Raw genomic sequence first — 27,952 nt, forward strand, 5'->3', positions numbered from 1 at the left:
AATTATCTATTTCACACGGCTAAAAACGTGACTTTACACGTGACTTTGGGGGAAAAAACGATTTTGTGAAATTGTAAAAAAAAAAAAAAATCTTGACTCTGGACATCAAAATAGACATTTTCGTTAAATATTCGATTTTTAAAGAATAACCTAAAAACAATCGTTTTATGCATTTGTCCATTTTGGTGATTCCCGAACAAAATGTTTACACAAACGAGGACGAATTCAACGCTGACATTGTGCAGGTCTAATAACGCAATAGCGCGCATGCACTGCACTACAGATCTGCACCCAAACCCATGAGAAAAACATTAAAACCTCACTCACTGATGTGTTATACATAGGCGATGTTAGTTTATAATAAAAGCTTTGAATTAGAATGAGCTCACAAATGAAACTTCTACTCAGGACAATATTAAATCTCACAGTGAAGGATTTATCCAATCTGTTCAGTTTTTTTTTACAGAAGTATTCTAGAAATGTGTGTTATAACTTACTAAACCGACTCGTTTAATATAGTTATTGAATTCAAACCAAGTAATAGCCTAAATAATATTGTCACATAAATCCACAGTGTTTTGTATTTCACTAATCCCCCCCTCACTTCAAGCACAGATTATTCTCTCGTAAACGCATAAAACAGGGCGGAACCACAAGAACCGTCAGCCTTGATTACTCACCGTGAGTAAACGTTTGATTGGACAAGTGAACAGGATTTGGGAGTTACACAGACCAATGAGATCCTTAGATTTTAGAAACGGGGTTACAGTCGTGAGGGGCGTGTGGTGCCCTGGAGAGACCCCAGAGATAAGCGCAGTCAGGAGCGCAAAAACACTCAGATACACGACGCACAGAGAACCCGCGCAACCGCTACAAGTTTCACTTTGGCGCACGAATTATTCGGATGTACAAATGTTGTACATATACAGGGCCAAGAGGATTTATTTGATATTACTCTAACATCATCACTTGGTATGAATTTTAATTAACCGAATTGCGGGCAATTAACAGCCAGTCAGTTGATTTATATTTACTTTTATTTGTAAACTCGGGTGTAGTCGCATCTTGTAATCAAAATTCGTGGCGATGTTACTGGATGCCGGCCACCAAATCTCTAGTTTAGGGGTTGGCACGTTCACAAGGCATCACTCGGCTGTGAGCGAGACACAGGACAGAGATATGAGTTTCATGGAATCGGCACATATGGCCGCGTTCAAACTGAACCACCCCGATTTGTCCCCGGGTCAGAGCGCAGCGTTTGAGCCCCAAGCAACCAGCTATTCCGCAGCCGCTCTTGGAGCGCATGCGGCGGCGCACGCTGCCTCGTACGCCACTTCCACGTTTAACTCCACCAGGGAGTTTCTTTTGCGCAGCCGAGGCTTTGGGGATTCGACTTCGGGCAGCGGACAACACCCCATCTTCAGCTCCACAGCAGGGCCTCTCCATCACTCTCATCCAGAAGGCCAGGGCCACCTACTTTTCCCCGGAATCCACGAGCAGCATGGGTCCCATCACAGCTCTCCAAACATCCTGAACGGACGCCTTGGATTACCCGGTGAGGTTTTCGGGCGAACGGAGCAGTATCAACAAGTGCCCAATGCACGGGCCGATCCTTACAGTCAGTATGGCCTAAATATGAGCATGAACATGGCGCACCATCCCGGAGCATTCTTCCGCTACATGCGACAACAGTGCATCAAACAAGAGCTCATTTGTAAATGGATCGACCCGGAGCTTGGTGACCCCAAAAAATGCTGCAGCAAAACTTACAGCACAATGCACGAGCTGGTCACACATGTGTCCACGGAGCATGTCGGTGGGCCAGAACAGTGTAACCACATCTGTTTCTGGGAAGACTGTCCACGGGAAAGCAAGCCATTCAAAGCAAAATACAAACTAGTGAATCATATCCGAGTGCACACGGGAGAGAAACCCTTCGCGTGCCCGTTCCCGGGATGTGGCAAGGTGTTCGCGCGCTCAGAGAATCTGAAAATACACAAACGGACACACACAGGTGATTACTTATCGATTTAAATACGCTATTTTATTTTTTGTATATTTTACGTGAGTTTAAATGGTCATTTCAGTTCCAAATCCAAAACTTTGACCTTGCTCAGTCTTCAGTAATGCCACACAACACTTTCTCCAGTGTTTTTGTAACAAACTGGTGTCTCAGCAGTCAGTAGACAAGTTAGTCTATGGGTAGAAATCATATAGTGGTTTTACAATTAAAAGCTGATGATTTTGTAAGTGTGAATTGCTCTGAAATTTGAATGCGTAATTTGGTTGCGCATCACCCCTTTTGCAGTATCAAAATCAGCCCACAACACTATAGCATTAATCGATTCTGCGTTCATCTAAAATAAGTTCACATCTAAATAGAATTGTTTTTTGTCTTTCAGGCGAAAAACCGTTCCTGTGTGAATTCGACGGCTGCGACAGACGGTTCGCCAACAGCAGTGACCGGAAGAAGCACATGCACGTGCACACGTCTGACAAGCCATATCTGTGCAAACTGTGCGACAAGTCTTACACTCACCCCAGCTCTTTAAGGAAACACATGAAGGTGAGAATTCAGTCCATTTAACAGCTACTCTTCGTTCACCAATCTGTTGCCTTGTTTAGTCCGATTGAACTGATTCGAACTGTTTGATGTCATTTGTAGGTTCACGAGGATCATGGTCCAGTGGTCGACTCCTCTCCTGCCGGAAGCTCCGGGTACGAGTCGTCCACTCCCTCCAGTTTGATTTCTCCGTGCTCGGAAACGCACAACGCCATGTCTCCGGACTCCACCGCGCTCAACAGCAGCGCACACAGCAGTTTAACCTCCACTTTTAGCGAGTGGTACGTTTAAGGACTTCGCCAAAAACGGCAAATAAACGGAACTATTATTTGTAAATAGTAAATGAGGCTTTATGTCCGCAGCATTCAGTGTTGCACTGTGACTGAAGTACAAAAGTATTAGCCCATGCGATTAAAACGAAGGCTGTTTTCTTATATGAAGAATAAAATGTCATTTGGTCATTTGCCAAAGACGAAGGATGGATGTATATTTCTGACTATAGAAATGTTTTACAGTAAGGCGTTTGAACACAATATTTCTGTCATGATTATTAGAGATATTTGACGTTACGTGATTGTACCATAAACGTATTAACGGGGATCCAAAGTGCCAAAGTCAAATGTAGTGCGTTAAAATGGAAACAGTTCTGTGAATGTATTTTATTGTATTATTTCCATGTATGTTACACATGTCTGGAAATCATCCACTCCGAGTTATTTTGAGAAAAAGACCCTTGTTTTTAAATGATGGAATATCTTATTTTTTATTAAAAAAACTAAATATTTATGTATAAACTATGTACGAATAATAACTACGAATAAAATATGTACAGCATTGTTACCTTTAAAATTGTGATTAATTTTCATCAATTGATTTCTCAGTTCTTGCGATAACTAGGCTAATGCTTATCCGTAAAATGAAGGAAAATATATAAAGACAATAAAATGAAACCAAAAATAAAACCAAAAGTCTCATTTGTTAAATTACAATAATAAGAATTGTTTTTTCACATTTTTCACTTAATTCACAAACACAAATGGCCTGAAAGTATAAAAGTAGACTAAGTTAGCTGTATGATTGCCATTTTCAATAAAGTATAAATTATCACAGTTATTTTCAACATCATTTGCAGTACTTTCAGGGAAGTGCCAATACAGAATAAAAATAAATAATAATAAACAGTAATTTGATTAATAATTTTACCTACCTGATCTGTTCGCAAAAATAAATGAATCAAACTTTAACATCTGCCACCAATTTTGATAAAATACTTAAAATGATTAATGAATAGTCATACATTAGGGATTAGTGCAGATGCTCGAGCATAGTCTTCAAGGTCACGACGGTTTTTATCAGCAACCTGTCTTCCAACCTTTAGTTGTTCAGTTTCTCCTCTCCTCAAGCACATTTCGATCTCGGACACATCTGATTGGTCGGGAGGGCAAACACCCCCAAATGATGTGCGTTACGTCATAAGAGCGCGCCGCTCGGCTGTGCGTAACTCCGATTATTATGGCGGCTTACAGAAGCGCTGCAGGATTTCAGAGAGTTTTTCATGCTGTTAAGGTGAGCTTTGGGATTTGAAGTCGCCGCATGATGGAAAACAATTCATATTACTAATCTAATGATTAGTCCAATTATTTTATTTGTCGTATTATCTGAGCGTCCTGACATGCCGTAAAAGATCCGCGACAGTTTCTCTTGACACGATACACGGACAGTATCATTGATTCACAACGGTCAAGTATTATTTATGAAACATTAACTTACTCGCACCCTTATAAGTTTATGGTGTGTCCTTCATTGTTAGCGTAGCTGAAATCACGACCATATGTTGTTTTTTTTTTTTTTTTTTTAATCACTATTGACTGAATTCATGTCAATGTCAAAATGATCTCAGAAAGTGTATAGATGATGCCGATTGTATTTAAACACAGTTTGTCTGTGCAGCGTAAATGTATTGAATATTTGACTGAAAGATTCCTAATAATACATTTGAAAACCGTTTATGTCTGGTTGCATTTATTCATTCATTCATTCAGTCAGTTCTTTTTTTGCTGATTCAAACTGTAAATCACAAAACTTGCCCGTTGATGTTCAGAATAATATTTTGACCCTTTTATTACTGTCTTTTTATATATATATATATATATATATATATATATATATATATATATATATATATATATATAAATTCTGTGTCTTTCATGTTTCATTACTGTAACTGAACACAATGCTAGTGGTCCTAATACATTTGTCACTTGTGTTGAACAAAGTTTTATAAACCAGAGGTGCCCAGATTTTTTTACTATGAAAGGTCAAAAGGTGAATAATTGAGGGCTGTGTGATGTTTCTCCAGTGGTGGGCCAAATCAAAGGTCATCACTGGTCACCTTTGGCCTGCTGGTCCTGTTTGGGCATCTCTGGTATAAACTGTTTTATTCAGTCAGCGGTGACAGCATTGTCTCTTTGTCTTTTAGCATGTCTGTCTTAAGCAGAGGTGCGGTGTTATAATCTGCCGGTACTCTACAGTGTATGACCCAAATGAGAAGGTAAGTCTGATAATAGGAGGGTTTGACATTCATGGATGCTTTACCTTTCTTTACGTGTGCATCTTTGTTTCCTTTCCTACATCTTGGTGCATGAATAACATGCTATTTTAATGGTTTTATGTTTGTTAGTTAAATCATGGCGCTGTCTTTTGTCAATTGACATTTCCTCAATGATGAAAAAGGAGAAACCAGTGATTTTTATGTGTAGTTGGCATATTAGCAGTGATCAAAGCTCTGTGAACACTCAAGAGCTAGTTATTCATATGTAAACTACTGTCAAAATATTTTTTTTATGATTTTAAATAAAGTCTCTTCTACTCATCATAGTTGCCTTTATTTGATTCAAACTACAGTAAAAACTTTAATATCGTGAAATATTATTAGAATTTTATACTACTGTTTTCTATGTTTATATTATAAAATGTGATGTAAAGTTGAATTTTAGCAGCCATTACTCCAGCCTTCACTGTCACATGATCCTTCAGAAAATATTTTCATATGCTGGTTTGCTGATTAAGGAACATTTAAAATTATTAAAAAATTGAAGTATGTAAGATTTTTAAATATATATATATAGGAAGTATACACTAAATTATAATACATCATTTTACAAAACATTTCTATTTGAAATAAATGCTGTTTTTTTCCATTTTCTATTTATTAAAGAACCAGTAAAAATGCATCACAGTTTCCACAAAATGTTGAGCTGTGAAAAACTGTATCAAATAAATACAGCCTTGATGGGCAGAATTATTTTTTTTCAAAACAAGAACAATATTACAATTATTTCAAACCTTTGACAAGTAGTGCGTGAATATTTTTATCTAAAGTAGGCTTTAGATGCTGATTTTCAGAAAATTTAGTTTATCGTTAATATTAGATATTTCTGCATATTAGTTGATCATTTGATCCTCATAGGCTGCAAACAGTTGCATACTTTTTGATAAAGAAATAATGGGATTGTTTTTAGTGAGAGTGATGAGTAGCATCTTTTACATGCCGACATGTCTGGAGCAGAATGTATCTACATATAGATATCCATGGAGGAAACACGGAAGCCTCCATTATTTTGTGAAACATCCCATATATCAGGGTCAAAATTCTGTTCACATACTCCCTACACTGCCAGAAGCCTGTTGCATCCATGTAGCTTTGATGTTTCATCCTCCCATGATCAGTCTTTGCCTGGAGGTGTGTTTGTGTGTTGTGGGAGTGGGGGTGTAGCAATATGAGCAAATGTGAAATATGCTTTGAGTTTAGGAATGTGTTCTTCAGGACACTTTGCCCTAGGCTTATCTTGACACATGGTTTATAGCAGACACTTCCGTAATTTTTTCCATAAATTGTTTACACATGGCAGACAACATGCAACATGCTTTAATCTTTAAGGCACACTAACATCCACCTTAAAAGTCAGAATCATCAAGATCTCCCTCCATTTAAACTTGTATATGTTTATTATTGCACTTCATGAAATAGATATCAGGGTCATTCCCTGTCAAATCAAACATCCCACGCTCATTTTTGAATTATTTTATTTTATTTTATTTTATTTTATTTTATTTTATTTTTATTTTTATTTTTATTTTTATTTTATTATATTAGTAAAAAGACGAAAATAAATAGTAATGAAAGCCAATATATTAAATGTCAAAGATGTATATTTAAGGAATAATACATTATTTTGTAGAGAGGGGTCAAAATGACAATTCTCAACTTGGATTTGGAGCCAAATTACAGGGGGGTAAAAAAATGACCTTAGAAAGATGGCAGCATCATTGTTTTATTTTAATACAGAGATTGGTAGGTCTATTAGTAAAATCTATTGACTTTAGCAATTTTTGGTTACACTTTATTTTAAGGTGTCCTTGCTATAGTGTAATTATATATTTAAGTACTGAGTAATATTAATTAACTACATGTACTTACTATATGGTTAGAATTAGGGTTTGGCTTATGGTTACTTGCATGTAATTATGTATAATTAACTGTTCTTATAATAGTAACATGTAACATGCATAACAAGCACACCTTAAAATAAAAGTGTTACCCAATTTTTGTTTCATTATATGCCAACGGTGAAAGCACTACTTTAGTTTTTTGGCCTCAAGTTTGGATGCCTGTAACTCAAGAAGTATTAAAGATATCTTAATATCCTTTTAGATTCTGGTTCTTAACAAATGTTTCTTTTGGTATCTTTATTTTAAAGGCCCTCAGTCATTCAATCCCAGAGATACTGATCTTAATGCGGTTCCATGAGTTAATTGGGAAATTGTACACATTTTCCAGTGGTCAAGAACCAAATGTGGGTCATTTTACATACAGCTGATACTTTTTATTTGTTTTTATTTATTTTTTTTTTAGAGAGAGAGATATCTAAAGAGAAAATGATGTTGAAAGTAGAAATGTATCTTGAGGATATCTGTCAACACAAATGCATGGAACATACCTGCCATAAATATTCTTTTTTCCCAAAGTTTGCATGCCTGTAACTCTAAAATTATTCAAAATGCTCTAATATCCTTCTAGATTATCATTGTTAATAAACTTTCCTTTTGAAATTTCAATTGTTCATCCCCATATAGTTCATTTCAATAGATATGGGCATAAAGCAGCTCCATGTTCAAATTGTTGAATTTGACCCGTGTTCAGTGACCAAAAACCAAATGTGTTCACACAGCTACTTCTTACTGCATTTAAAGAGGAATGTCTAAAGAATAAATAATGTTTAATGAATAAATGTATATTTTTTTCCGTCTATCAAAATAATGGCATAAAACACTTCTCTGAGTAACAAATATCCAGTAAACATAGTTAAGTGGAGGCACATTAACTTGCTTCCAAAGGTGTATTTCTAAGAATCTATATTTGAATCAGTTTTAGGCATGTTTGGAACATGGGATTTTGTTCATTTTAAAAGCTTCTGAAGCTACCAACAGTTAAAATACACAGTACATAACATTACCTCATTGACATTCCAATATTTTTGAGGCTGAACAACACAGGGCCTTAAAAATGAAGACTCCAAAAGAAAAGTTTCATAAGAACAAGAATCTAAAGTGATATTAAGTTATCCTTAACACTTCTTGAATTAAAGACTTCTACAATATTTGTTTTTGCCACTCAGAGAGGTGTGTTGTATTCAGTTGTTTTGATATAGGGGAACAATATATTTCTAGTTTCAATAGTATTTATTCTTCAGACATTCCTCTTCAAACACAATAACTATCAGCTGTTTCAAAAGTTACCTACATTTAGTTACTGGCCATTGAAAATGAGTAAAATCGAGGAGTTGATTCGAGGAGGCTGATTCGACTCTAACAGTCGAATATTCGCGGGGTGTTATTGATTATGCCATTTTGACTATATGGGGGAGCTCAAATGTCTGATTTCACATAGAGCTACCGGTTTTCTCCCAATAAGTTAATATACAGCCTATTATGATAAAGCTGTAAGAATCTGAAAAGAAAGAAGCTTCAAATTCATATTTTAAAGTGCGTGAATAAATCCAACCACCCCTATAAGATTTATGCGTCACTCTCCATAATCCGTGACCAACAGAGGAGCATCTCAGGGGTTTAAACTTTACCAAGACTCAAACTGACACAGTTTGGATAGTTAGGATAATGGTAGTCGAATCTCTGACTTGACTCTTGTTAATGTATTTTGCCCCGCCCCCAAACATAAGATTCCACTATCAGGCGAATATCGGCAAGATTCGAAAATTCCGGTTCGACTATGAAAATCCTTAGTCAGGGACACCCCTAATTTATAGATGGAGTCACATTAGGGTCCCTTATAAGGAAAGTTTATTAAGAATGAGAATCTGGAAGGATATTAAGATATCTATACTTTTAGAGTTACTGACATGACAACTTTATGAAAATAATATTAATGGCATTAATACAGGTATGTTCTATGCAATAGAAATGGAGAGCTGATAGAATTTTTTTTTTGTTTTTTTTTGTTCTTTAGATATTCGTCTTTGAAGAAAAAAATAAATAAAAATCAGATGGATACAAAGTGACCCGCATTTGGTTCAACCACTGAAAATGTGAACAATTTACTCATGGAGACTCATGAAGATCTCCATATCTCTGAGATTGAACCGTTGAGGGCCTTTAAAAGAAGATACCCAAAGGAGAGTTTGAGAGCCAGAATGTAAAAGAATATTTAGATATCTTTAATATTTCTTGATTTACAGGCGTGCAAACTTGAGGCAAAAAACACAAGAATTACTTCTACTACCGTTTTTTTTTAACGGTCACTGTTGGCATATAATGAAACAAAGTCAACAGATTTTACTAATAGACCTACCAATCTATGTGTAAAAACAATTGGATGTCGCCAGCTAATTTTTACCCCCCTGTAATTTGGTTCCAAATTTTAGGTGCAACTTGACATTTTGACCTCTCTCTACAAAATAGTGGATTATGTAGTAAATATTAATCTATGACGTTAAATGTTTGGGCTTTCATGACTATTCATGATTGTTTTTCTGTAAGAAAAATATGAACAAAATCAAAAATTTGAGCAGTGGCCCTCTGGTTGAGTTGACACAGAATGACCCAACAGTAGTTTAAGTATATAAGTAGTTTTTGTACCTGATAAAGTTTAACTAAGATAGATGTTCATCCAGTTCTTCTATTCAGTTCTGCACTTAGAGCTTGATCTCGAAGATCTTTATCTCTTCTCTCTTCTTTATCATCTAAAAAGCAGTGTGTGTTGAACAGCTTTCACTTACAGCTAAAGGAGTTGAGCTTTAGTCAGCGTTAGAGACACACACTGTGGACAAATCAAGTGTTGACAAAACAAATGTCTTAATCACCCTGTTCCCTTTTCCTTTCCACAGACCTTTGATAAAATCCTCATTGCAAACAGAGGCGAGATCGCCTGCAGGGTGAGTAAGAGTGTGTTCTTCAGCAGGAACGATCCTTTCAGTGTGTTTAAGACGAAACATTAGATTTGTCTTTCTATTTTAATTTTAAATCGGGTTGAAGTCCTGTATATATCTTCTCTAGATGTATCTTACCTTCAATACAGCTTTACTTCTGTGGAATAAAAAACATTCACTTTCATTTGCTGTTAAATATCCCCTTTTTTTCCATTCATAGGTGATTAAAACATGTAAGAAGATGGGCATCAAGACCGTCGCAGTTCACAGTGATGTGGACTCTAGTGCGGTGAGAGAAATGAATAATACCTAAATAAAAAAGACACGTACAGTATTGTTCAAAATAATAGCAGTACAATGTGACTAACCAGAATAATCAAGGTTTTTCATATATTTTTTTATTGCTACATGGCAAACAAGTTACCAGTAGGTTCAGTAGATTCTCAGAAAACAAATGATACCCAGCATTCATGATATGCACGCTCTTAAGGCTGTGCAATTGGGCAATTAGTTGAATTAGTTGAAAGGGGTGTGTTCAAAAAAATAGCAGTGTGGCATTCAATCACTGAGGTCATCAATTTTGTGAAGAAACAGGTGTGAATCAGGTGGCCCCTATTTAAGGATGAAGCCAACACTTGTTGAACATGCATTTGAAAGCTGAGGAAAATGGGTCGTTCAAGACATTGTTCAGAAGAACAGCGTACTTTGATTAAAAAGTTGATTAGAGAGGGGAAAACCTATAAAGAGGTGCAAAAAATGATAGGCTGTTCAGCTAAAATGATCTCCAATGCCTTAAAATGGAGAGCAAAACCAGAGAGACGTGGAAGTAAACGGAAGACAACCATCAAAATGGATAGAAGAATAACCAGAATGGCAAAGGCTCAGCCAATGATCACCTCCAGGATGATCAAAGACAGTCTGGAGTTACCTGTAAGTACTGTGACAGTTAGAAGACGTCTGTGTGAAGCTAATCTATTTTCAAGAATCCCCCGCAAAGTCCCTTTGTTAAAAAAAAGGCATGTGCAGAAGAGGTTACAATTTGCCAAAGAACACATCAACTGGCCTAAAGAGAAATGGAGGAACATTTTGTGGACTGATGAGAGTAAAATTGTTCTTTTTGGGTCCAAGGGCCACAGGCAGTTTGTGAGACGACCCCCAAACTCTGAATTCAAGCCACAGTACACAGTGAAGACAGTGAAGCATGGAGGTGCAAGCATCATGATATGGGCATGTTTCTCCTACTATGGTGTTGGGCCTATTTATCGCATACCAGGGATCATGGATCAGTTTGCATATGTTAAAATACTTGAAGAGGTCATGTTGCCCTATGCTGAAGAGGACATGCCCTTGAAATGGTTGTTTCAACAAGACAATGACCCAAAACACACTAGTAAACGGGCAAAGTCTTGGTTCCAAACCAACAAAATTAATGTTATGGAGTGGCCAGCCCAATCTCCAGACCTTAATCCAATTGAGAACTTGTGGGGTGATATCAACAATGCTGTTTCTGAAGCAAAACCAAGAAATGTGAATGAATTGTGGAATGTTGTTAAAGAATCATGGAGTGGAATAACAGCTGAGAGGTGCCACAAGTTGGTTGACTCCATGCCACACAGATGTCAAGCAGTTTTAAAAAACTGTGGTCATACAACTAAATATTAGTTTAGTGATTCACAGGATTGCTAAATCCCAGAAAAAAAAAAATGTTTGTACAAAATAGTTTTGAGTTTGTACAGTCAAAGGTAGACACTGCTATTTTTTTGAACACACCCCTTTCAACTAATTGCCCAATTGCACAGCCTTAAGAGCGTGCATATCATGAATGCTGGGTCTTGTTTGTTTTCTGAGAATCTACTGAACCTACTGGTAACTTGTTTGCCACGTAGCAATAAAAAATATACTAAAAACCTTGATTATTCTGGTTAGTCACATTGTACTGCTATTATTTTGAACAATACTGTACATTGAGGTTCAAAAATCTGAGAGCTATTTTTTTCAAAAACTGACTTCTGCTGTAAGTTTATTTATTGGTTGTCATTATGTATGAAACTATTCTGTTTCTTATCATGAAATCAGCCTTGATGCTGGAATGGCTTTAATAAAACAAGGCGGCAAAAGTTTTAGTATTTTGAAGTATTTAAAGCAAATAAATATAATTATTTTAAAAAGACATATACTCACCCTCATGTTGTATGACCTATTTGAAGAATGCTGGTAAAAAGAAATTATTGGTTATGGTTTATCTTCATACAGGTTTGGAATTGCATGCAAGAGAAAACTGAATTTTCATTTTTGGGTGAACTATACTATTTTTCACTTTAACTATCATTTAATTAAAATTCTTGTTTTCAATTAGAAAAATGCCAAATAGAAACCTCTTCATTTATTTTGACCACACTGTAAATTATGTTTGATAATTCATTAAAAACTTCCACATATCAAAGGAAAGATTACTAATACAAGATGGCTGAAGCAGGTTAGTCATCTGGAGGCAGTCTGGTACTAATATCTAAATTAGACCCCACTAGACTTTTACAAGCATTGCAAGATAAACTAAAGCTTTTGCTTCTCTAACCTTTATTTTTTCATGGAGTGTAATCCTCTGTTGCTGTGATTGATAGCTGTCAGTTTTCACCCCCTCCTATTCCATATGCATGAGGGTTTGATAGAGGCAGTGTTTTAAACTCAGCTCGTCCCCCTGCTGTGTTCTGTGCTTGAATGTGGGAATGATGGGGCTTAGAGGTGGGGATCTTTTGCGTTTGATTTGCAGCTTCCGAATGGCATCTAAATGATGTTTTAACCAGAGCAGTGGGCGATAATCTGGACTCTGTATGGGGGAACAAATTGACGTTAGAAGTCCATATACTGACCTCAGGATTTATGTGTTTGAAGGTTTTTTTTTTTTTTTTATCTCTTTAAATCATTTCTCCTTTCTCAAATCAAGCCTGTCTATGTAACGTCACAAACACAGGCTCCTCCCACGATAGTTTGATTGACAGTAGCATTGCTGCACAGACTGGATTGGCGTCTTCCCTTAGACCCATCCTGAGTGACTGTCATCAGTCAGCCATTGTTTCACCATCGGAGCAGATGTAAACAAGAATGACTTGAAGCGATTGAGGTCATCCATTGTTGGATGTAATATTAAAAACAACTTCGTCACTTACTTTATGACATCTGAACTGCTGAAGACGTAGTGGATTTCGTTTGTTTTTGAAGGGAATGTGCCCCAATCTACTTAAATGTGTCTATGTTCGCGCAAATCATTCGTTATACAGCCTCACCAACAGAAGAAGTGAGTATGATGTTTTCTTAATTAATCTTTGAAAGTCGCCTTTCCTAACAATGTTCTTATTAGCAAGTTTCATGATGAATGCGGCAAAAGTTTATCGTCTCTCAGAGAGCGGCTCGGAAGAGAGGGGCGGTGTCAGCAGAGCTCATTTGCATTTAAAGGAAAATGCTACAAAACCTTGACCAAGTAGTGTTTAATTTCATTTAAGAAATTGTTTCAGATAACAAAGAAATACAGTCGATTAAAAATATCCAGTTAGTTCAATAATCACTTCTTCAGTAAAATGATCCTTAAAGTCAGAGGTTGCAGTATATGGCTGCTTCAGTCTTTTGGAAGAAACTTCCCCACTTCTGTTTGCGTCACCCTCGTTAAATGTGAGGGAAAAACAACTTTGTGTCCCTTTTTACACATGTGTGGAAAACATTAGCAGAGGAGCAGCAGTTTGCTAGCGAGTCTTTTCCAAACCTCCCCTGTTGACGCAGTTGTCAGTATTAATGCTTCCCCCATTGTGAGGTCTGTCACTCCGTCAGCTCGCTGTCATAGTTGCTTCACACCGTGTGTGACGACATCCTGGCCACACAGACATTTGCGAAGACGACTAACTGGCATGAACAGCAATGAAATTGAAAGTATTTATTTGTTAAAAGTTTTGGGTTATTTTTTTTTTTATTACATAAACTGTTATAACCAGTATTGCATTTTATAAGTGTCTTTAAAAAAAAAAAATCTACATTTTAAAATCATCTTTGTAAAAGTGCTTCTTTTGTATGCTTTCCTGAAGCTCAAATACAGAGCTTGACGCTAGCAACACCGGGTCGTGGGTTCAATTTCCAGCAAACTAAATTGAAATGGTTGTGAACTGGTCAAGATGTGCGCCTTAAATGCAGTGTAGGTTTCAGAGGTTAAAAGTACTTGCCAATTGCATAAATGTAAATACCTTAAAAGCACAAAAAATACACTAAATAATTAAATAAATAAATTGGGTCTGTTCCGCAGCCATAAATAATTAAATAAATGGGTAGAATTGACCTATAAATATCGAAATATAAATTTTGGTCAATTCATCATTAACTACGACTTTTGCGTCAAACTCCTAATTTGCAGCTTATTTACTAGTTAGATAAGTAGTTGTTAAGTTCAGGTATTGAGTAGCATTAATACTAGTAAATAACTAATAAATAACCAATATGTTAATAATAGGCCTGCTAATGAGCAACTAGTTAATAGTGAGAATTGATCCCTATACTAAAGTCTTACAGAAATTTTGTACGCGCAAATATATAGTATAGACTTTGGTTATGTTCATGTGTTTTCATTCTGTCAGGTTCACGTAAAGATGGCTGATGAAGCCGTGTGTGTTGGTCCTGCCCCTACAAGTAAAAGTTACCTGAACATGGATGCTATCATGAATGCCATCAAGCAGACTGGAGCTCAAGCTGTAAGTGCGTGTGTGTGTGTGTGTGTGTGTACATATGTAAGATAAAACGGGAATTTGGCACAGTTGGAGCCTAATCCATGTTGGTGAAAACAATGTCATATATTATGATCTGGTGCCCTGGACAATGTTATTATCTATAAACTGAGTGATACGATGAAACTGTTAAATGTCACTTGTATAACATTAACTCTATGAATGCATGTAGGTAAATCATTTAGTCTCTTTCTCTGTCCTATAGGTTCATCCTGGCTATGGATTCCTGTCTGAAAATAAGGAGTTTGCTAAGAGACTGGTGAGAAAGAGATTTGTATAGTTAAAGAAAAGCAATATTTAAATGAGTTTGTGTTCGAGTTGGGGGGCTGAGTAGCCCCTTCACTTATTGTTCTACATCTGCCAGTGTCCCTCCCACACACACAGTTTTCGTAATTAACAGCTCAGACCCCCCAGTAGTAATTTAATTAAAGGTGCGAGTTCTGAGGTGAGAAGATTATTTGCAAGCCAAATGAAGGCAGAAAGGCCAAAAGGGTCATTTGATAAAGAGACTCATTCCACATTCACATTCAGTTCCATTTTCTTTTTCTTTTGGAGGACAGTGCTGTATTTCCTCCAGCATCTGTTTGTGAAATATTACTTCTATTTAAATCTGTTTTCTGTTTGAATGTATGTTGACATTCGATGTATTCCTTTGATGCAAAGCTGTATTATCAGCAGCCAGTCTTCAGTGTCACATGATCTTTTAGAAATCATTCTAATATTCTGATTTGCTGCTCATCAAAAATTCGTATTAATATCGATGTTGAAAAGAGTTGCGCTGCTTCATATATTTGTGGAAACCATGATACATTTTCTCATTTTAAGAAAGTTCAAAAGATTATTTGAGATAAATCTTTGTTACATTATAAATGTCTTCACTCTAACTTTTGAGCAATTTACTGGATGCTTTCTGAATAAAAGTATATAAAAAAAAATCCACAAAAACAAAGTAACAAAAATCTCCCTGACCTCAAACCTTTAAACAGTAGTGTACGTGGTTGTTATTCAACAATCCTAAGCCCCTTTCACACTGCCATTCCGGCAAATACAGGGGTAAAGTGTTCCTGCAATTGTTCCCGGGTCACTAGATTTTGCACTTTCACACTGCCAGTGATGACCCGGTATATGTGCGTGTTTTCACACACAACCCTTGAAGATCCCATAACGACACGTGACATCAGCGCGTGACGTGTAATGTACGAGTCAACAATGCTAGGCACGTTATACTTTCACTGAAGCAAGCAAACGATCTCTGCGTCAGCGCGGAAAATGAGGAACTAACTGATCTCTGCTTCATTACAGTTTGCACATGTGTTTTCGTCGTGAACGACAAATCTTCCTGGATCTTCCTTCAAAACAGCCAGTAAAAGAGTCGCGCGATAATGCGCGTCATCACTTCGACACGGAATTAGATCTGGCTTTTGTTCACACAGCGCTCGTACCGTGTCGAACTCCGCAATGTTACTAGGTCCCCGACCCGGATTCAATTCAGTAATCGATCCCGGGACGTGGTTGCTTTCACACAGAAGGCGACCCGGCAATGTTCCGGAAATATTGCGGCTCCGACGTGCAGTGTGAAAAGGGCTCTATAGAAGTAGCTCACCCAAAAATGACAATGTCCTGATATTTATTCCCTATGCAATAACATTTAACAGGAACGGGAGTGTTCTGGCTTCAAAGAGGACACACATCTTATAATAGCTTTATACCAGTCTTAGCTTTGAGTGAAAAACAGGTCAAAATGTAAATAATTGTTAATAGATATTCTTCCCTTCCAGAGAGATGTTAAGTGCTAAAAGTCAAATCTAAATGTGTTAGATTTATGAACCAATAATTCAGTTTAGTTTAGTGAACCAACTGATTCTTTAAAAAAATATTGGACTCAAAAAGTATGATTTGTTCAAGAATTGGGTCTTGCTTTGTTTCGAATTATGTTTTGTTCTTTACCATTGAATGACTTCACAAGGCATTTATAAATAATGCACAAGCTCAAGATTTATAGACTACATTTATGGTAGTTTAAAAAGCTCTTAATAAGCTTTTATAGATTTAAAAGCTCTACTCCTGTTTTTTGTAAAAGAATATTATTAAAAAAATACTTTTTTTTTGTCTTCCATGGAATAAGATAATGCAATACTTAAATGATGCAGTTTAAAATTTATATTTATTTATTTATTTATTTATTTTTCTGGTGAACTATCCCTTTAACCCCTGCACCCCAAAATAATTGAGCAAAGTGCTCCGGTACAAACAAGTGCATGTGCCAACCTCCAACTGTGTCTCAGTGTTGCCATAGCAACTAAACTCAGTAGCTACCATCTTTTTTTTTTTAACCCTTCAATCGATTCTGACTAAATAAGGACATGCTTCGTGTCGTGGCAGGCCCCGAACACACACAGAGAGTTCACATGGGCCCGTCACTCTCTTTTTTGATCTAGATATTTTTGCTTTTTTTGGGATTCCGGTTTTTTCTGCCAGATTTCTTCTTTTTGCCTGCTTTGCCGCATCGCAGAACAGAGAAAATAGGAACAAAAAGAATTTGAGAACATCGATGTGGGAAGATGACACGCCTCTCTCTTTCTCTTCTTACTTTCTGTTTCTTTTGTCCGCAATAGTCAGTCATGGTTATTTATTGTGCGATATACAGATCTGTGGTGCGTGTATCACGTGTCTTCCTCTCTTCAGTGTAGTGCGACGTGAGACTCTGCTGGCAGGGTTTCCTGCAGTTGCGCTGATGTGCTCTCACGATCTGCTTTGATATAAATCACATTCAGGCGGGAGGGAAACACACGCGGTGCGTCGTCATAGCAACGGCGGGCTCACGTTGATAGGTTGCCTAGAAGTAGTTGTAGATTAAATTTTTAGCTAAAAATTTTAAAATAAACATGCTTTTCTGGTTCTGTTTTAAAGGCTTTCGGCAGAACATCATACTGTTAATCAACAGAGCCTGGTTAAAATTCATCAGCCTGTCAAAATAAGTGTTAAATATTAAGAAGTCAGGGACCCGAATCAGCTGAGCTGAACCCAGATTTGTTTCATGGCCCTCAAGGTTTTTGAACGCATTGATGTAAAGGACACCTTGTGATTTGACCGTTATCCTGCAGTGAATGAGTCACAAACTCCTGTTTTTTTTTTTTTTTTAATCTACATCATCTTAATGAGGAAAATCTGCCTAGCAGCTCACAATGAATGGAAGCAGTTTTGCTGCATTTTGCATGGCTCCTCAGTCATTAGAATTACATGAGTAGGCTATACATGCATTCTACAAAGTGCTTCCCACCTCATGTTTATTGATATGAAGTGTGTGATGTTAATGCAAAACTTTCCTATAAATGAAATTGTACCGAAATTTCTGCATGGTTGGCACCAACCCAACCGACCGACCTTTTGCTAAGCGTTGCAATGGCTGGAATGAATTGTGACACTGCAAACTGTAATGTCTGCTATTTTTCTACAAAGCAATTGATAAATTATGCAGATTTGAGGTTAATAATTTGCACAGCCAATCAAGGAGAAAAGAGAGAGGCTGCATCCAAATATGCATACTTTCCTACTATATAGTAGACAAACAGCAGTACTGGTATATTAAAAGAGAAGTATTCATAAAACGGTAGGCAAAAAGTGACGTACTTATTCCATTAAGATGTTGAAGGTCGGATCCAGTGAATGGAGTTGTGAACGGCAGAGAAGAAACACAGCTGATGCTGTAGGTTGAGAGTGACATGACCAATGTAGTATTTCCAGATTGCATTGATACTACATACTTTTATAATATAGAATGTATTTTTTTAATGGTCAAAACATATTTATTCAAAAGAAGTAGGCTCTACTCTGAGATTTCAGATGAAGCCAGTGAGAATCCTTTTTAACAATTGTATAATGAACTGAATTGTTTCTAGTGTTTTTAAGCATTGTCACTATGGTGCTCTTTAGTTGCTATCATGACAATTTGAGCTAAATTCAAAACTATTCAAACACTATGGTCATAGAATGACATTTAAAAAGAGCAAAACATATTACAAATTATTATTATTATTTTATTGTTTTTCCCTATTCTATTTCAATTAACTTGTCCTTGACAGCTTTGTTTCAACCAATGTTGTGTTTTTTTTAGGTAGAATACCTATTTGACTTGAACAGTGGCAGATGGGGGAGGTGTGAAACCCGTCTGAAAAAAGTTTGTTGTGGTTCTGTTTGCTGTCGTTAATGGTCCAAAAAAAAAAAATTATTATCAAGAATTTTAAACAATGTGGCATTAATGCCTTTTTAGCAAATAATAATATTAGTACTTAAATCTCTTTTAAACACGTTTTTTTGCCATGATTAAATCCCTCTAAAAAGTGTGGGCTTAGAAATGAGTCCGGAGTGTCATAGTAATGCATTTCTTACAGAAAGTAGTTAATGCAATGGTTCACCTACAGAAAGTGGTTTAAGCACAAGAATTTAATTTAAACCATGTGTCAGACTATTAAGTCTTAAGCTTTTAGAAGTTTTTGTTTTAATCGCTTTTAATCTTTTGTTTTGTAATGTTCCAGACATTTTTGTCCAGCTTACCCTGTATACTTAATTGCTTTGAATAAACATACCTGCTGGATTGGTAAATGTAAATAATTCATTTCATAACCAATTCCTGAACCACATCTGTACCTGCTGTTGTCTCTACCTTTCCATCCCCCCCATTCACATTGCATCACACACACACACACACACGCGCGCGCGCGTGCGCACGCAGATAAGTGGGCCATCCACTGCCTTCCGTGTGTGCGTGGAAATGAAGATGTCATTACATTAGCAGTTGAATAGTGACACCCCCCACATGAATAAGAGGTGAATGAGCCCCCCATCCTGAATAGCTGCCCCCTCTGCCCAACTGTTAGTACCGTTTCACACCGCGCAAACGATTGGCCAGAGCCCCTGGGCATGCGCAGGTTCAGCCTAGAGAGCTCTGTTAGGATTACCTCTACAGCCTCTTTAGCATGTTAAAAGAGAAACACTTTTCAATAGCGGAGAGGAGATTGAGTTTGAATGGAGTGAGCGTGTGTGTGTTTTCATGCCTTTTCACTCTTTGGATGTTGTCTTGAACAAGATGTTTTCATTATCCTAGTGTTCTCTCACTCCTGTTCGCGGTTGTACACAAGTTCTTGACGCCTCTAGAGGCTTTTTTACTCTTATTGTAGCGGCTTGCTGGTTGTTTAGCCCTTTGAAGGTACCACATGCACAAATACACATGAGGGACTTATTAAAATGAACAGGAGGAGCAGAGCGATTGAGTGACATCTGAATGGGCCCAAGCGTTTTATTGGATTAAATTTTCCAGAACTCAACTGGAAAAGGGGAAGGCCTCTAGCGTGACTGGGGCCGCCATAATTTGTCAGTGAATTTAAACCTTGATATTGTGTCCCATTTATGTATTTAATTTAATGCGATCCTTGTAGCTTAGTTATCTTTTGTGACCTGTTTTTTTTTCCCTCTTCTGTTTTGTTTACTTTGTTTTGTGGTGTTCTATTTTTATTTTGTTTTGTTTGTGGTTTGGTTTTTTTTTTTTTTTTTTTTTGTTATTTTGTTTCAAAGTTAGTTTTGGTTGTTTTTTTGTTTTGTTTTTGAGTTCTTTTGTTGTATAGTTTACGTTTTTTTTTTCTTTCTTTTGATTTAGTTTTGTACCTAATTAAAATATTGTTTTCTTATTTTTTGTTTGGTAATTTTATCATTCTGGAGTCGTTTTGTTTTTTGGACTGCTATTTGTTATTATTATTATTATTATTATTATTAATTTTACAGCTCAGTTGTTTTCAGTCATTTGTTTGAAATGGTTCATGGTCATTAGTTGCTCTAATGATTCATTTGTCTCAATAAAGGAAATATATTTTGATATTATTTATTATCATATTTAGCAATAAACTAGATAATTGTGAACCTTTTAAATTTTGGGGCTAGCAAACTTCTGATTCAGTGAAAAATAAATCCCCTATGGAAGTTTACTTTATAGTTTTAGTGATTTGTAATCAACTTAAATTGATTACAGAAGCTGATTTCGTTGACACTTTAGTTTGTTTCTTTTCCCAAGCACTTGTCAAGAACAAACAGATCGCTTTTTTGGCCTAATTTAGATTTATCCTTTATCTCATGACACCATGGGTCCAGTTGGAGCTGAAAGAGTCATGGGGTCAAATCCCTCTTTTAATTACAGAGCTCTGTGGGTTCTGTGCGCCTCAGGCATACTATCTGTAGTATATTAGCCAGGAAGCAATAGTCTCCCAATTCTCGAGACTTACAAAGAAAAGAACAGATCTTCTTTTTCCCGTTCTTTTTTTCTGGCTTCGTTATTTAGATGTGTGTCTTCAGGCGTTACCTGAAGCTACCTTTCTTTACTTCACCAAGGTTCATACCCTGGGGGTCTTTTTTGTGAAGGGATTTGGTTCCCATGGCAAAAAAAAAAGTTTACCCCTTTTGAGGTTGAAGATATAGATATTCAAGATGTTACAATGTGGTGCGAGGCCAGTGCTCTAAGGCCTCGTTTACACTGCCAGTTAAATGTGACCCAATTCCACATTTTCTGAGGCATTGCGTTTTGTATGTCATTAAAACTGCAACAATTCGGTGCTGCTCCGTAGTTTAATGATGTCATATGTGACCCTTGCTGGCATAATTAGTGTCAATTTTGCACGGGCTATTATGATTAGGGGAAAATTACGTGTTTATATACATCTACTGTTATATTTGTTTTTTTATTTTTTTATTTTTTTTTGAGAGGATTACCTTTTTTCCGATCGCTTCTGGCACTGAAAATTTAAAAATTAAATACAAATATTATTGACCCCAAACCTTTGAACGATAGTCTAAGTTCAAGATCATAAGAAACATACATCAATCATCTGTGTCCAAACTTTTGACTGGTGCTGTGAGCAAAAGTGGAATCAGATCATGATGCACAGCTGTGTATTATGACCAGAAGAGTGCAGCTGGATCACGTAATGTGCAGGTGTGTAGAGGTTTGATGTGGGAATAGAAACTGTGGGTGTATGCTGTGATGTACGATCAGATTATCTCAGAGTCATGTGAGTCGTTTGGCGTGACGTGACATTTTCTGATGGTTGTCTTAATAGATTTGATGCTTATAATCATGATTTGTACGCAAGATCTGCTCAGAATAAATGATTTATATGACATGAAATATGCCTTCTTATGAATTCTTCCTCTACAGGCGGCCGAGGGGGTGACCTTCATTGGTCCTGACACGCATGCCATCCAGGCCATGGGGGATAAGATCGAGAGCAAACTCATCGCCAAAGCTGCCAAAGTCAACACCATCCCAGGCTTTGATGGGGTGGTCAAGGTCAGATCAACATTTGAGATGTTTTATTTATGTATTTTTATTTCTGATCGCAATCTTTTCCCAATAATCCATTACTTCTCACATACCTATGCTGTTTATCTTTTAAAGGCATTTCACATATCACAAACACCTTTTCTTTAGGACTGCATCCAGATAGTTGGTTTATGAAAATGAGTAAAAAAAAAAATATATATATATATATATAGACAGTAAAATAAATTATCCGATTGCAGCTGTTCTGGAGTCGACCACTCACTGATTCAAATGAACCATTCAGTGCGAGTCAGTAAGAACCGGGAGATCTTGTGAGCGCGCGTGCGTCTGATGTTGCTAAAAGTAAGTTATTAATGTTGAAATTTAGGATTAATTATTGTAACTGAAAATCATATTTAGGTCAAAATTGTCAGTTGTTTGGGAACTAAATCCGCTGTAAAGAGTGATCTGTTTAAGACCACTGAAATGCTCGAGTGCAGACGATGCAGACACATCAATCAGCGTCTCTGTTTTAGGTAAAAAAAAAAAAAAAAACACCATTAAACTAACACAAATTAAATAAAATAACTCGTGCACGTTCAAATTGTTTATCAGCAGTAACGTTATATTGTTTGGATTAACTAGACGAGTAGACCAACATGAATGTTTATTCATAACTGTACTGAAAGCTGATGCTAACTGTCATGATCCTGCCCTCGTGTCCTTGATTTTTCCTAGTCTTGAGGCAGGATCATGACAGACCCTTGTTTTGTGTACAAGCGCATGGCCTTGTCTTTGGGCCATGTGCTTGTGTTGTCTCGTTCCCTTGCCCCGCCCCCCTTGTTAACCTAGTCGTGTCTTGATTGTCCTATCTGTAACACCTGTCGTGTCTTGATTAGTACCCCTATTTAGATCTCCTAGTGTGCTCTGTCTTGCGTCGGTTCATTGTCATTGAGATTTGTTCCCTAAGAATTATGATTGTTCCTCAAGAAGTGTTTTGTATTTCCGTGAGTGTTTGTTTATAGTTAGTGTTAAGTGTCTTTATCTTGTCTGCCCAGTCTTGTTTTGTTATTTAGTCTTTTCCCTAGCTATTGTTTTCCCCCTCGTGGGTTTTTGTTTTTCCCCTTTTTGTAAATAAACCCCTTGTTTTGTGATTCCCTGTCTGCACTTGAGTTCCTCCTTGCCTAACCCTGACAGAATGAACCGACCACAAAGGAACTCAGCAGACAGGAGGCAATGCTGGATGGCATCAGCCAGCCAGCGTGATTGTTTTGAGGGCTCTCGCCTTGTGGTGTTCCGGGGGACCAGGGGAGGTCGTTCCGGAGCGAGCGGGCGAGAGGAGGAGCCCCAGAGGTCCCCACCTACCCAGCTGCCCACGGTCCCAGAGGGTCGTGTCCTGGCCGTGGCAACCCTGGGGGATCAGGCAAGTCCCCCCCAGAGTCCTGAGGCACCTCCCACTACCTTCAGTCTCCCCAACAAGCGAGGGAGACGGTTTTCATGGGAGCCGGCTTCAGAGTCTTCGGCGTCCGAGTCTGCCCTGTCCGAGACCAAACTCCCCCAACCCGCCTCTGACCCAGCTGTAGCCTCTGCACCGCGCCCGAGGAGGAAGAGGAAGAAGAAGGGGCCTGCCGGTCCTGTGACCCTGTCTCCTCCCGAGCCAGCAGCGGTGAGCGTGCCCGTGCCAGCAGCGGAGAGAGCTGGCGTGCCCGTGCCAGCAGCGGAGAGAGCTGGCGTGCCCGTGCCAGCAGCGGAGAGAGCTGGCGTGCCCGTGCCAGCAGCGGAGAGAGCTGGCGTGCCCGTGCCAGCAGCGGAGAGAGCTGGCGTGCCCGTGCCAGCAGCGGAGAGAGCTGGCGTGCCCGTGCCAGCAGCGGAGAGAGCTGGCGTGCCCGTGCCAGCAGCGGAGAGAGCTGGCGTGCCCGAGCCAGCAGCGGTGAGCGTGCCCGAGCCGGCAAAGAGGAGAGCTGCAGTCGTGAGAGCGGAGGAGAGAGCCGCGGCCGACTCTGCAGCAAAGACTCTTGTACAGTCGGTCTCTTCTCATAAGGAGATGCCTATTATCCTTGCTGCTAAAGCCTTTTCTGATTATTTGTCCCGTCTTGTCCATATCCTAGAAGTCCCCGTCAGTCCTGTCTTGTCCTCAGACCCTGTCCCCAGAAATCCCGAGTGTCCTGATGTCGTCTCCCCGTGTCCCGTAGATGTCGTCTCCCCGTGTCCCGTGAGTGTTGCCCCGTGTCCTGCTGATGAAGTCATGTATCCTGTTGATGTGGCCCCGTGTCCCGTAGATGTCCCGTGTCCTGTTGTCCCCCCGTGTCCAGTTGATGTTGCCCCGTGTCCCGTAGATGTCCCGTGTCCAGTAGATGTTGTCGTCCCATGTCCAGTAGATGTTGTCCCCCCGTGTCCAGCTGTCGTCTCCCCGCGTCCCGTAAGTCTTGCCCCGCGTCCCGTAAGTGTTGCCCCGCGTCCCTTGTCTGCTCCTATCATGTCCCCTGTCAGTTGTCCCGAGACCCCTCCCCGCCCCTCACCACCCAGACCTGCCCGTACCCCCCGTCGTCAGCCTTCGTCCTGTCCTTCTAAAACTCCTGCCCCACCCACTCACCCTGGTCTGCCCCCCATGAACTTTGTGGTCCCGCCCCCTCCCCTTCCCTGTTTGTTTTTTTTGTTATGTCACCCTAACCCTGCCATTGTGTTTTCATGTTTGCCTTTGTTATTATTAGTCATGTCTTGTTGGTTTGTGTCTGTGTCCCAGTCTGTCATGTCAGTCATGTCCCGTGTTTGATGTTCCCTTGAGGAGCGTCTGGAAGCCGCTCCTTAAGGGAGGGGTTCTGTCATGATCCTGCCCTCGTGTCCTTGATTTTTCCTAGTCTTGAGGCAGGATCATGACAGACCCTTGTTTTGTGTACAAGCGCATGGCCTTGTCTTTGGGCCATGTGCTTGTGTTGTCTCGTTCCCTTGCCCCGCCCCCCTTGTTAACCTAGTCGTGTCTTGATTGTCCTATCTGTAACACCTGTCGTGTCTTGATTAGTACCCCTATTTAGATCTCCTAGTGTGCTCTGTCTTGCGTCGGTTCATTGTCATTGAGATTTGTTCCCTAAGAATTATGATTGTTCCTCAAGAAGTGTTTTGTATTTCCGTGAGTGTTTGTTTATAGTTAGTGTTAAGTGTCTTTATCTTGTCTGCCCAGTCTTGTTTTGTTATTTAGTCTTTTCCCTAGCTATTGTTTTCCCCCTCGTGGGTTTTTGTTTTTCCCCTTTTTGTAAATAAACCCCTTGTTTTGTGATTCCCTGTCTGCACTTGAGTTCCTCCTTGCCTAACCCTGACAGCTAACTGTCTAGCTAACAAGCTTGCTGGTGCTAACTTGAGGTAATGTCCAAATATTTTTATTCAACCACCTATATATAGATAGATAGATAGATAGATAGATAGATAGATAGATAGATAGATAGATAGATAGATAGATTGATTACATCCAGGGACCAAAGTAAGGATGTGTACTAATTAAAGTAAGGATAATTATTACGGTAATTATCAAAGAGGGGAAGAGATGGCCAGGGGTGTTTTTACACCACAGACAAGATTTGAGAAGGAAAAAATCATTATGAAAATATAATTATATTTCCCTTAAAAGGTTCTTCCTAACTTCAGGCCTTATTATCATGTCATATATAACTGTGATGTTCTGTAAAACAACAAACTTTAAAATACTTTGTTCTTACTGGTGAAAATCAGATGGTCATCTCTGCTTTCTCTCAGGTAAATCACAGTGTAAGTTTCACAGTGAACTTTACTCTTGTCAACGTAGTCTATATCAACAACAAAAATATATCTTGACTCCATATAGTGGTTATTTTGGAAAAAATCCCAGGTATTTTGAGCAGTAGGATTATTACAAATAATATGTGCTAATATAAAATTAAATTAAGTAGCCTATATAAAATTGCAAACATCTATCTTTCAGTACTTTTTTACTTAAGTACATAAATTTAGTACTTTTGTACTTTCACTTGAGTAAAATTGAAAAAGGAGTACTTTTACTGGAGTAATATTTTACTATACTTATCTGTATTTTTACTCAAGTACTTGATTTGTGTACTTCGTCCACCACTGGGATTGGTAAGATATTTGTAAAAGGGTTTATATGATGCAATTTGAATTTTTCCTTTCTCTTTGGAGTGATACAAACTCTTGGACCATAAAGACAATCTTAAAATTTTTAAAAACTAAAGTCTCAAATCCAAAGAGATATTCTTTATAAAAGTTTTAGACCTGTCCATGCCCTCTTAAAACACCTCGTTTAAATGCCCCCAAGTCTACGTTACTGTGTGGGAAGATTTGCATAACATCGCCTAAATGTTCATGCAAAGAAATGCTTTATTTTTATTTTTGCTGTAGTATTGTTGTTGCCGCAAGCCACAATGTTGGGGAATAGGGCTTGCATAGACTAGTCAAGTGATCGACTACTTCAACCACTAGTCGGCGCTGTCGGAAACAATCGACTACTCGAGCATGCATTAACCATAATGCGTACAAATGTCGCGTTTCCACCGAAATTACCCGGAACATTTTTACCAGGAACATTTTTTCCCAGGAACTTTTTTTCCCCCCAGACCTGTTGCTTTCTGCGTTTCCACCGCGGTGTAAAGTACCGGGAAGATTAGGCAAATAGACTGGTGACGTAGGTCCGCGCGCGTTTCTCAATACAAAGTACCGCTGATTTAAAAAAAAAAAAAAAAAAAAGTACACTGATTGTGGACGTGCATCCTCGGTAGTTAGTTCAGATTGTGCATTCGTCTAGGGAGTGTGATGTCCGCGACGATGCAAGTCTGTTCAATTTATAAACAGCAGCTTACTTGATAACTTCAGTCAGCTCGTCTTGGCTACTGCAATTTTCCTAACTGTAGTGTATATTTACAATAAAACGAAATAGGATATCAAATAACACTGCCTCCTTTGGTTTCATTTAAGCATAATGACAGCTGCAGAAATGTACTTAGTTCAGGGATATGTGTATATGCAGCCATTACAATGTAACGAAATATTATATAAATTTGCCTTTTTTATTTTCATTTTAACATATAGATAAATTGAATACAGACCAAAGAAAACCTGTTAGATTTCCCCTGCAGCTGAATTATATTTTATGTTTAACCACTAAAGAGACATCAGAGCCAGCGGCACATATCAGAAGTTCTAGCTGAGGTGAGGCTGCTTCTCGTCGGATAGATGATCACTGAGCTCCCGCTGATCGTGTGGAGCTCACCGTCTCCGAGATCGGCGAAACACTTTTTTAAATAGGCACTGTCTTTATAAATAAACAACAGATTTGAGTATTAAACAACTACATTCTCGTCTGAAATACTTTTAAAATTACATTTCATGACACATAACAGTAATATTTTGAAAATGCTGATCCGAATAAGTGGTGGTTGAACTCAACCAATGCTGCGTGAACTCAACCAATCAGAATATTTAGCGCCAAAGTCCCGCCCCCGAAAGTTCCGGAACTTTGAAAAAGTACCACCTCGCCAGCAGGGACTTTCTGGGGGGCATTTTTTTACCCAGAACTTTATTTAGTTCCTGGTTCCTGCGGTGGAAACACACCAAGTACCAGGCCAAAGTCCCTAGTTCCTGGGTAAAGTTCCTGCGGTGGAAAGGCGGCTAAAGAGTTTGCAAGTACGACGTGAATTTTAGGATTACAATATTGCGTGTAGCTGTTACTTTCTATGACCTTATCTATGTTGCATGTAAAATTAATATATGTAAATAGGGGTGTGCCTGAAGCTGAATACCTTATTCCGAATGACACGGATAATTGCTTCAAAAATGAATAACAGGCAAGGAATAATTCTGCCTGAGTACTCTGTTGAAGCTGGCACAGTCC

General features: G+C 38.4%; 2 protein-coding genes across 2 annotated transcripts in view; both read left to right on the plus strand.

The window, feature by feature from the left end:
* The first annotated feature begins 781 nt into the window (after positions 1 to 781).
* On the plus strand, positions 782 to 3,379 carry LOC128015603 (zinc finger protein ZIC 2). Its single transcript, XM_052599589.1, has 3 exons — positions 782 to 2,014; positions 2,403 to 2,566; positions 2,666 to 3,379. Exons 1-3 carry the CDS (start codon positions 1,087 to 1,089, stop codon positions 2,852 to 2,854), a joined length of 1,281 nt encoding a protein of 426 aa, XP_052455549.1. The 5' UTR covers positions 782 to 1,086; the 3' UTR covers positions 2,855 to 3,379.
* A 562-nt stretch (positions 3,380 to 3,941) lies between these two features.
* LOC128015574 (propionyl-CoA carboxylase alpha chain, mitochondrial) overlaps positions 3,942 to 27,952 on the plus strand; it is a 58,954-nt gene continuing 34,943 nt past the window's right edge. The window contains exons 1-7 of the mRNA XM_052599506.1: positions 3,942 to 4,129; positions 5,043 to 5,114; positions 9,967 to 10,014; positions 10,229 to 10,297; positions 14,625 to 14,738; positions 14,977 to 15,030; positions 21,973 to 22,104. Coding sequence (XP_052455466.1) covers positions 4,076 to 4,129; positions 5,043 to 5,114; positions 9,967 to 10,014; positions 10,229 to 10,297; positions 14,625 to 14,738; positions 14,977 to 15,030; positions 21,973 to 22,104 — 543 coding nt within the window. The 5' untranslated portion in view covers positions 3,942 to 4,075. The remainder of the gene's footprint in view (positions 4,130 to 5,042; positions 5,115 to 9,966; positions 10,015 to 10,228; positions 10,298 to 14,624; positions 14,739 to 14,976; positions 15,031 to 21,972; positions 22,105 to 27,952) is intronic.

Source organism: Carassius gibelio, chromosome A1 (genome assembly GCF_023724105.1).
Source record: "Carassius gibelio isolate Cgi1373 ecotype wild population from Czech Republic chromosome A1, carGib1.2-hapl.c, whole genome shotgun sequence".
Taxonomy (NCBI): Eukaryota; Metazoa; Chordata; class Actinopteri; order Cypriniformes; family Cyprinidae; genus Carassius; species Carassius gibelio.